General features: G+C 37.1%; 1 protein-coding gene across 1 annotated transcript; it reads right to left on the reverse strand.

The window, feature by feature from the left end:
• Positions 1–970: 970 nt before the first annotated feature.
• LOC133052738 (zinc finger protein 665-like) lies at positions 971–9,982 on the reverse strand. The gene is made up of 3 exons (XM_061137604.1): positions 8,997–9,982; positions 1,806–1,908; positions 971–1,090 (listed from the first exon to the last, which is right to left on the reverse strand). Exons 1-3 carry the CDS (start codon positions 9,980–9,982, stop codon positions 971–973), a joined length of 1,209 nt encoding a protein of 402 aa, XP_060993587.1.
• Positions 9,983–11,808: the final 1,826 nt, after the last annotated feature.

Consider the following 11,808-nt stretch of genomic DNA (forward strand, 5'->3'; position numbering starts at 1 on the left):
TAGAAAACATAAACAGTATGATTTACCATTAAATTAGGTGGAAGTTAAGATGAGTTCAGTACAGGCTAAATCTGGGAAGATTGGCTGGTCTTTGCTCAACAGACAAATTTGGTTTCAGTAGTATTCCCAATGGGTGAAACGTGTCCCACTGGAGACATGCAAGATTATTTTCGGTGGCACAAGGAATGCCTTTTTAAACATTTTCAAGTTATACAGTTTGTTTTTAAGGCTCTAACGTGTAATAAAAATGTACTTCACACATGATTTCATGCATAATACTACTTAAGATGAAACTAAAGTAGGTAGCTAAATTTTAAAAAATTTGATTAAGCAACACACACACAAATGAAAGTATAGAGGGTAAGTCAGTCAGTTCAGTTGCTCAGTCATGTCTGACTCTTTGCGACCCCATGGACTGCAGCACGCCAGGCTTCCTTGTCCTTCTCCATAGAAGGTAAGTAGACATAACAAAAATAATAGAGGGAGATATTTGCATATCTGAAATTTAACAAATATCAGCTTAAAGAGAGAAGGGAAGTCAAAGGACTCCAGGAGAGAGAAGAAATGTTGCCAAGGATGTGAAAGAAGTGTAAGCATACTATTCGTGTGATAGTGAGGACAAAATTTTGACTAATGCAAGGGCATGCTAAGGAACAGAAGGAAAGAAACTTGGAGGGTGAAACCATACAAAGAAGAACTTAAGAGCATAGGAGCCATAGGATAAAAGAAATCATTGAATGCTTTTAAACAGAGCTGAGAGGGGGAGATTAAAAAGTCTTATTTAGTGTGTATACTTTCTATGTACTGGTCATCATTCTAAGCAATTTGCATGCATCATCTTACTTAATTCTCAGAATAATCCTAAGGAGTAGGGGCTAATATTATGTCCTGTCTTAGCCGTAAATAAATTGAAGCACAGAGAAGTTAACTTTCATAATGTCATACAACAAATAAGTGGGAGAGGTAAGATTCAGATCCGAGTATGTTTGACTCCAAAGCCCAACCTCTTTACTACCATTTCCTGAAGGATTATTGAGACAAAGGTGCACAGAATGCATTGGGAAAAAGATGAAACAAGAGGTGGAGAGCCCTAATGGAGGAAATACCAATAATTTAAATTTAAGGTATTAATAATAAGAGCATTGATTAAGGCAGTGACAGTAAGAATGAAGATAAAGAGTAATTTCAAAAGAATCTGTTTTCTTAAAAGAACACAAAACTGTAATCAGTAAAAATGAAAGAGGAAATGAATCTTCACAAGTAGGAATAAATAAGTCTTTGAAGGGGTTTAGTTTTTGCATATTTTTCACAAAAACTTTTTTTGATTCATACACTAAAAAATATTTCTCTCCAATGGGAAGACCTTACTTTGCAACTGGAAGTGGAATTAATTTCCCTGAACCCCAGAGGCTTGTTTTGAAGACAGATATAAGCATAAGGCAACTTTTTGAGACCCTCTCCGAGGAACCTACAATCCTGAAAAGGGAAATGGTTAGTCTCACAGGATGTGAATTTCTAAAGAAATATATTTCAGAAAATTTCCATAAAAAGAAGGTTCCTTCAGCTAACTGGCTTGTTGTATATACATGTTGTGAATTAACATAAATTAGCTTTTCTGAAATTCTTGATTATCTATTTTGGTTTATACAGTCAAAGTTATGAACAATGGGCAAAATGCCAAGGGATGAAGAAAGGTATTTCTTCTCTAGGTTTCTTATTTTGGGCTCCTTGCTATGAGGCTTACTAACTTTATATATTTCACTAGAAAAGTGGTAGAATAGGTGAAGGCTATATTTGTGCCTTACCTTCCTTTTCTGGCCTTTTTGTTCAGCTTTCTCTCCAAAGATATGGTGCCTTTCTAGACTCTCTGGGATCCTGCTGTCACAAAATAATTTGATGTGATTAGGTCTTTAACAGCAAAACAGGAAGTTTTTTAGTATTTTGGACACTGCAAACACATGGGAGTGGATTCTAAGCATCTGAAATTTCAAGCATTGATAAGTGGCAAAGGTTCTTCAAATCAGCAATTAAATTAAATTCCCCAAATTAGCAATTCTCAAGCTTTTTCTCTCAGACCCCTTTACACTCTTAAAAGTCATTTAGAATCCCCAAAAAGTTTTTGCTTATATGGGTTGTATCCATTGTAAGTAATAAACAAAAGCCTAAATTAGAGTTGGGAGTCCAGAAGGTGGAGCTCTCAAGCTCTACAAATATGATAGACCCCAGAAAGACTCCTCTTCTTTCCTAGCAAGTATTCAGTGAATGAAAAGCCACAGACTCTTTGTTTATTATCACCGTCCCAGCTTCCTTTTCCTCTCTATAAAACACTCTCCCTCCCTTTCTGTGTAGGGACTTACACTTGGCTCATCATGTTTATAGACCCCAAATTGCAATTCTCTGTTGATCTTGATAAACCCATGTTTGCTGGAAAAATATATGGCAGTCTATTTGTTTCAACACTATCAATATTTCCCATACTAGACATTAAAAATTGATAGCATAGAAAACAAACTTATGGTTATCAAAGGGGAGATGGTGTGGGGAGGAGCAAATCATGAGTATAGGACTGTGTGCATGCTAAGTCGCTTCAGTCATGTCCAACTCTTTGCAACCCTATGGACTGTAGCCCACCAGGCTGCTCTGTCCATGGGATTCTCCAGGCAAGAATACTGAAGTGGGTTGCCATGCCCTTCTCCAGGGGATCTTCCTGACCCAAGGACTGAACCTGTGTCTCTTGTGTCTCCTGCACTGGCAGGCAGGTTCTTTGCCACTAGCACCACCTGGGAATCCTCTGGGGTATGGGACTAACAGATACAAACTACTATATGTAAAATAGATGAGCAACAGGTTTTTCTGCATAGCACAGAGAAATATATTCAATATCTTGCAATAACCTATAATGGAATATAATCTAAATATAATTGCTTTGTGTAAATTTGAAACCAATGCAATATTGTAAGTCAACTATACTTTAATAAAATTTTTAGTTTATTAATCCACTTAAAATAATGAAAATTGTATGTTAACATAAATAACACATATTTTGTGAGATAGAACTGATTTGCAAAAAAGAATAGTGAGAAGAGTGACAATGTTTTACATTTTTGCAAACTTCCTTAACAGAAGATATCTGGACTCTAATATCTTTATTTTTTCATTCAATCTGTTGTGATATATTGTTTTGGTTGTAATTTAGGAGAAAACATATGATCTCATATGGATGAGATGAAAAAGGGTGAGCATTTTAATAATATTTTTATTTAATTGTACATATTTTTTGTAAGAGGGCTTTCTCAGTGGTTCAGCAGTAATGAACCTGCTTGCCAATGCAGGAGCCTGGTGGGCTAAGGTCCATAGGTTGTAAAGATTAAGACATGACTGAAACAAGTTAACACAAGCACTATTCTTTGTAACAACATCAAAAATAAACTAGTAGTAATCTTTGGGCTCCAAAATCACTGCAGATGGTGATTGCAGCCATGAAATTAAAAGATGCTTACTCCTTGGAAGGAAAGTTATGACCAATCTAGATAGCATATTAAAAAACAGAGACATTACTTTGCCAACAAAGGTCCATCTGGTCAAGGCTATGGTTTTTCCAGTGGTCATGTATGGATGTGAGAGTTGGACTGTGAAGAAAGCTGAGCATGGAAAAATTGATGCTTTTGAACTGTGGTGTTGGAGAAAACTCTTGAGAGTCCCTTGGACTGCAAGGAGATCCAAGCAGTCCATCCTAAAGGAGATCAGTCCTGGGTGTTCATTGGAAGGACTGATGCTGAAGCTGAAACTCCAGTACTTTGGCCACTTCATGCAAATAGTTGACTCATTGGAAAAGACCCTGATGCTGGGAGGGGTTGGGGGCAGGAAGAGAAGAGGATGTCAGAGGATGAGATGGCTGGATGGCATCACCGACTCGATGGGCATGAGTTTGAGCAAACTCCGGGAGTTTGTGATGGACTGGGAGGCCTGGTGTGCTGCGATTCATGGGGTTGCAAAGAGGCGGACACAACTGAGCGACTGAACTGAACAGACTGAATCTTTTACAGGATAATTGAAATGTGAATTCTGAAAGCCCATCAAGGAACTTTCCCTATTCTATTTTAATAAAATTAATTGATATAACTTGTATTTTGAATGGATCATTTACCTGTGCATTATTTGTAACAACTTGCATTGGAACATATTGGTTCACTGAGTTATGCTACTGTTGATATCATTTACTATACAGAATCAAAAATTCATCACATTTGTTACCATCACCACTGGTTTCATCATAAAGTCTGTAAGTAATAGGAAACCATCAAGGATAGCATGATGGGTGCAAGTTGTCCAAATTCCTAATTTACTTGAAAATCAAGTTTTAACATTGGCAACAAACACTTGTCAGTTGTTTTTCCTTGAAATGACAGGTTTATTTTGATCATTTCTAAGAAATGTCTGCCACATACTCAAATTTGAATAACCATAATCTTCTTTCCATCCTTGTTTCAAGTAAAAATTATGTTCTGTGCAAGAGTGTCTAGTTCAGCACAAACCTTAAATAATTTACCAATGTTTTTCTTTGAGACAACCATTACACTTTGATGTGTGGCAGAAGTACATTGTATATACTCCCTATTTTTTTTACACAAAACATTAAAAAGACTTTTATCCATCCAGTAATCCCACCCCTGAGCATATACCCAGAGAAAACCATAACTCAAAAAGACACATACACCCCAATGTTCACTGCAACACTATTTACAGTAGCCAGGACATGGAAGCAACCTAAATACCCAGAAACAGAGGAATGGATAAAGAAGATGTGGTATATATATATATATATACAATAGAATATTATTCGACCATGTAAAGGAATGTGATTGTGTCATTTACAGAGTCATGGATGGATCTAGAGACTGTCATACAAAGTAAAGCAAGTCAGAAAGAGAAAGGTGAATATTGCATGTTAGCTCATATATGTGGAATTGAGAAAAAAAAGGTAGAGATTATCTTATTTGCAAACCAGAAATAGAAACACAGACATAGAGAACAAATGTATGGATACCAAGGGGTAAGGGGAGGTGCAATGAACTGGGAGATTGGGAGTGACACATATACACTACTATGTATAAAATAGATGACTAATGAGAACCTATAGTTTAGCACAGGGAACTCCAATTGGTGCTCTGTGGAGACCTAATTGGGAAAGAAATTTTTTTAAAAATAGGGATATATATACACCTATGGCTGATTCACTTAGCTGTATAGCGGAAGCTGACACAGCAGTGTAAAGCAAATATATATACTCTAATAAAATATTAAAACATTCATACTCATTGGTCAAGATTTAATAAAATTAGTTTTACTGCTGCATTAAGGACATTATTAAGAGAAACTCCTTTTTTTTACACATAAATGTATGGCAATGAAGAATACTTGTATACTTTGATACAACTGCCTTGATTGATATTAAGGCATCAGAAGTTTTACCCTCCGTAGCTTTTGTACCATCAGTGCAAATATCAATACAATGGAAAAGTAAAAAATGTTTTAGTATTGTTATAAAAATAGTTTTGATCTTGAGGGCCCACTAAAAGTCTTAATACCTCAAGGATCCGCAAAGCACACCTTATGAATCCATGTTTCAAATCATGTTTCATAGGTAAACATATAGGGCACTGTTTAAAAATTTAGTCAAAATATCATGATTAAATAACTATGGATATAGTTAAACAATATTTCATGCTGGGAATAATGGTATATTATATTATTCTAACATTAATGTGAAAGTGATATGTTCCCTGTAGATCTTTTTTGGCTGCCTTCACATGTACCTTTGGTATACTCTTTGCTTTCTCCTCTGTCTTTATTTTCCTTTATTCATTTGAATTCAAAATCTTATTCTAGGATATGTTTGCATGGATTAAGCGATAAATAAGACAAGTCCTTGCTCTTAAGTAATTTGAATCCTAATTTAGAAGGTTAGAGATGCCTACACGTGGTGCTAGAATACAATGCAGACTGTGATCAGATTTACTCAACTTCCCTCTTTCAGAGGCAACCACCATATTTAGGTACTTATCTATGCTTTCACAGATACTCTATGCACATACAAGCACACACATATGTTTGCTCTCTTGTTTTTATACTAGAAAGTAGTATACTACATACATTCATCTGCATTTTGATTTTCCACTTAGTAAATTATCTTAGATATAATTGTTTCTCTGTAAAAATAGAGGTACCAATAATTTTTGAAAATTTGACTATTTAATAATTTATTTAATTATTTTCCACTGGTTATTTCATAATCTATAATTTCTCACTATTGAAAATTGTTCTGCAAATAATATCATTTTACCTATGGCATTTCAGCATATGAATTTATAAAGCAACACAATAGAGTGGTTTGGGTTTGATTCCTAGCCCTCCTACATACTAGTTGTGTGACCTTAGGCAACTTTATTAACCTGTATGAACCTATTTCTTCATTTTAAAAAGAGCACAGGTTCATGTATATGAAGAACTGATAGTAGTATCTGACATATAGTAAACATTCAATACATGTAAATCATTGTTTTTAACCTTCATGGGACCAGTGAAGCCACTGAAATTACTTGTAAAAGTTTGTGTGTATGTGAAATTTTCTAGAAGAGAATTCAAAGCCTTCATCAAATTCTGAAAGAAGTATGGAATCCCCCTAAAAATGTAAGTACCACTCCTGATGGTAATAATAATAGCTACTGGGTCAAATAATTTTGACTATCCCCTCTTACAGCACTAGGCTCTATTGAATCATAACTTCTATCTCAATTCCTTCAATGAATAAATGCCTAATATTGATATATAAAATGTTTTACATCCATTATATGTAATCCTCACAATAATACTGCAAGACAGGAGTTTCCATTTTACTCCTGAGGAAACTGACATTCAAAGAAGTCAGTTAATGGGCCCAGGATTAATAGACTGTATTTGAGCTCAGTTTAGTCTTTCTTCAAAGTTTGAAAGGTTAACTATATACTAACCGTTTACCTTCCTCACTTGAATAATTGCATTTTCTTTATGCCAATAACCTACTCTATGCTCATCCCACAAATCAAATCCCTGATATCTGGTTTCCACTACCTCTCCTGTACTAAAATTGATTTATTAAAGGTTGTCAAATGCATCATAATCACACATTTGAGAGGGTAACAGGCAGGAAGGCCAGGGGTCTCCAAATGGAGGAAATAGGCTGCAAGTGCCAGACATTTTTATCTCTTTTAAGCGGCAGGAGGAAACAAACTAGAGATATTTTTTTCCTTCTCTATACAAATTTAAAAGGAGGTTTCTCTTAGAATGTTGTGTTGCCATGACACCTGGTTTCACCCGAAGCTAACTATTCTCAAACCTTGAGTTAACCATACATTTTCTCTTATGGAAATGTTTGTCTTAAGCTATGTTAATGTAGCCCAGACTCTGTCTTCAAGTTGGTTCCACCAAATGGCTCAACCTACTTGACAAACTGGTATGTTATACTCCGATATTGTTCCCCTAATCTATGTAAATGAAACTATTTGAATGGTAATCTGGCCTTCTACAAGATTCAAGTCAATAGTTTTATGGCCTGGGATGAATTATCTGGTGCCAATCTGAATTTTAAGACATTCCTTTCTTTTCACTAGCAGACTGTGAGTGACTATATAACATCCACATGAAGACTAGCAGGGGGGTACTCTTTCTGCCCCCTTCTGATGCCTATGTCAGAAGCTTTCTCTATCTCCTTTATACTTTAATAAAACTTTATTACACAGAAGCTCTGAGCGATCCAGCCTCATCTCTGGCCCCGGATTGAATTCGTCTCCTCCAGAGGCCAAGAATCCTGGCATCTTATCATTCAGCAACAACCTTTCACATTCTGATGGATTTTTCTTCAATACCTTCTTGAACTCTCTGATATTTGATGTGGTTAGCCAGTACAATGACAGCATATACAAGAAATTAGGTCTAAGTGTGGCTGAGAAATCCACGATGGTGTGATCACTCACCTAGAGTCAGACATCCTGGAATGCAAAGTCAAGTGGGCCTTAGGAAGCAGCACTACAAAGAAAGCCAGTGTAGGTGATGAAATTTCAGTTAAATTCCAGATGAAATTTCTGTTGAATTTAAACATATATAGACATATATTAAATATATCTATTTTTTTTTTATACTTATTTATTTTACTTTACAACATTGTATTGGTTTTGCCATACATTGACTTGAATCCGCCACGGGTGTACCTGTGTTCCCCATCCTGAACCCCCCTCCCAACTCCCCCTCCCCCCATCCCATCCTGTATCATGCATCAAACCTGGACTGGCGATTTGTTTCACATGTGATAATTTACGTTTCAATGCCTTTCTCCCGTATCATCCCGCCCTTGCCCTCTCCCACAGAGTCCAAAAGACTGTTCAATATATCTGTATCTCTCTTGCTGTCTCGCATACAGGGTTATTGGTACCGTCTTTCTAAATTCCATATATATGCATTAGTATACTGTATTGCCACTCTGTATAATAGGCTCCAGTTTCACCCACCTCATTAGAACTGATTCAAATGTATTCAAATGAATTCTTTTTAATGGCTGAGTAACATTCCATGGTGTATATGTACCACAGCTTTCTTATCCATTCATCTGCTGATGGGCATCTAGCTTGCATCCATGTCCTGGCTATTATAAACAGTGCTGCAATGAACATTGGGGTACAGGTGTCTCTTTCAATTCTGGTTTCCTCAGTGTGTATGCCCAGCAGCAGGACTGCTGGGTCATATGGCAAGTTTTTTAAGGAATCTCCACACTGTTCTCCATAGTGGCTGTACTAGTTTGCATTCCTACCAACAGTGTAAGAGGGTTCCCTTTTCTCCACACCCTCTTCAGCATTTATTGCTTGTAGACTTTTGGATAGCAGCCATTCTGACTGGCATGTAATGGTACCTCATTGTGGTTTTGACTTGCATTTCTCTGATAATGACACTCATCACATTTATACGGTTTCTCTAAAGTATGACTTCTCTGATGAGTTTTAATGCCTGCACTCTGACTGAAGGCTTTGCCATACTCATTACATTTGTAAGGTTTCTCTCCAGTATGAATTCTCCAATGACTCCTAAGGTATGAATTTCGACTAAAGCACTGGCCACATACATCACACTGATATGGTTTCTCTCCAGTATGAATTCTCCAATGGAGTGTAAAATAATACCTGAAACTGAAGGCTTTGCCACATAAATTACATATATATGGTTTCTCTCCTTTATGAATTGCTTGATATTTACTTAAGTCTGAATGAGCACTAAAAGCTTTTCCGCATGCATCACATTTATATGGTTTCTCTCCAGTATGAATTTTACGATGAATCCCAAGGTGTGCATTTCGAGTAAAGCACCGGCCACATATATCACATTTATATGGTTTCTCTCCAGTATGAATTCTCCTATGAACTATAAGTGTTCCGTTTTGACTAAAGGCTTTTCCACATATATCACATTTATATGGTTTCTCTCCAGTATGAATTCTCCTATGAACTGTAAGTCTTGTGTTTTTAATAAAGGCTTTTCCACATACATGACATTTATATGGTTTCTCTCCTGTATGAACAGCTTGATGTTTAGTTAAGTCTGAATGTGCACTAAAAGCTTTGCCACACTCATTACACATGTAAGGTTTGTGTCCAGTATGAATTCCCCAGTGAACTGTAAAATAAGACCTGTGACTGAAGGCTTTGCCACATAAATTACATTTATATGGTTTCTCTCCTGTATGAACTGCTTGATGGTCAGTAAAGGCTGAATGTGCACTAAGAGCTTTGCTATATTCATAATATTTATATGGTTTATCTTCAGTATGAATTCTCCGATGAACTATAAGTCTTGCATTTTGACTAAAGGCCTTTCCACATACATCACATTTATATGGTTTCTCTCCTCTATGGATCCCTTGATGTCCAGTGAGTTCTGAGTCCTGAACAAAGGTCATGGCACACTCAGTACATTTGTAAGGTTTTCCCCTCTGTGCTTCCTGGTCTTGTGCCAGTATGAAGGGTGCATAACAGCACTCTCACACATATTAGAAATGCTGGTGCAGAAACTAGGAGTTCTCTGAAGTCGTAAATCTGAGGTGGTACTGTTGATACTCCTCACAGCTTGAATACACAAATGTTTTCCCTTCAGGTTGAAGTATCTGCAGTTCATCTTGAAAGCTTGATCCATGCCTATTTTCAACACGCTTATTTCCTGCCGCAATTCTACTGTGCCGATCACTTTCATTAGTGAGATTTTTGTTCTGGGTTATAGTTACAGACATTCCTTTGTAATTTCTTTCATCATCTCTCCCCTGACATTCAAATTCATGCAAATTCTCCTGGATCTCTCTGAGGAAAAAATCTGTTTTCATGACTTTCAGGTCTTCCCAACATCACTGTGTGAAATACTTCTCCTTTATCACTGCTTGCTTTTGTCAGTAATTTCTGGCTTATATGTGTATGAGACATACCCACAAACAGCAGGTTACTGAAGTTCTCCACCATCACGTCCTCGTACAAGGTCCTCTGGGCAGGGTCCAGGCATTCCCACTCCTCAGGAGTGAAATCTATGAACACATCTTTGAAGGTCACCTGTGCCTGAGAAAAAGCCATGCTTGACTCCTGTTCTTTCCTCTTCTTGGCTTCTTCCTCAGGCAAAACGAGTCTTCAGAGGTCCGACGAGTAAGGACGAGGTATGGATTTACGCGGGCTGGAGTGCCGGGTGCTGGGTTTTAATGTCGAGAGTCACTCCCACGACCTTAAACAAAGAACACCGTAGAAAACTGAAACAACGGCTCGCAATAAGACGCTCACCAAGCGAACTCCACCTGGGTGATAGCGGAAAGCTAAATATATCTATTAAATATATATTTTTTCATTTATTTTTATTAGTTGGAGGCTAATTACTTTACAATATTGTAGTGGTTTTTGCCATACATTGACATGAATCAGCCATGGATTTACATATGTTCCCCTTCCTGAACCCTCCTCCCACCTCCCTCCCCATCCCATCCTTCAGGGTCATCCCAGTGCACCAGCCCCGAGCACTTGTCTCATGCATCCAACCTGGGCTGGTGATCTGTTTCACCCTTGATAATATACATGTTTCAATGCTGTTCTCTCGAAACATCCCACCCTCGCCTTCTCCCACAGAGTCCAAAAGCCTGTTCTGTACACAGACGTACAGAACAGACTTTTTTGTATGTTTTTAAAAATAATTTGTAGGAAGACTTCTGGCTTCCTTGGTGGCTTAGTGGTAAAGAATCCATGACAATGCAGGAGATGCACATTTGATCCCTGGATAGGGAAGATGCCCTGGAGAAGAAAATGACAGCCCACTCCAGTATTCTTGCCTGAGCAATCCAATGAATGGAGGACCCTGGTGGGCTACAGTCCATGGGTCAGACATGGGTTGCAAAGACTTGGACATGATTGAGTGACTAAACAATAACAACAACAAAACAAGACAAACTTCTAATTTCAAAATCAATTTACAGATAGAGGAAAGTTGCAGATATAGTACAGAGTTCCTAGATATATTATATCCATTTTCCATTAATGCTGTCATAACTATGATACACTTCTCAAAATAATAGATAACATTGATTCCACATAATTAGCAAAAGACCATACATTATTCAGATTTCACCAGTATTCATACTGATATCCCTTTTCTGTTCTAGGATCCATTCCAGTGAACCATATTGCATTTACTCATTATGTTCTCTTAGTCTCCCATTCTATTTAGCAATTTTCTAGTATTTCTGTTTTTCATGACCTT

The sequence above is a fragment of the Dama dama genome, chromosome X (genome assembly GCF_033118175.1).
Source record: "Dama dama isolate Ldn47 chromosome X, ASM3311817v1, whole genome shotgun sequence".
In the NCBI taxonomy this organism is placed as follows: Eukaryota; Metazoa; Chordata; class Mammalia; order Artiodactyla; family Cervidae; genus Dama; species Dama dama.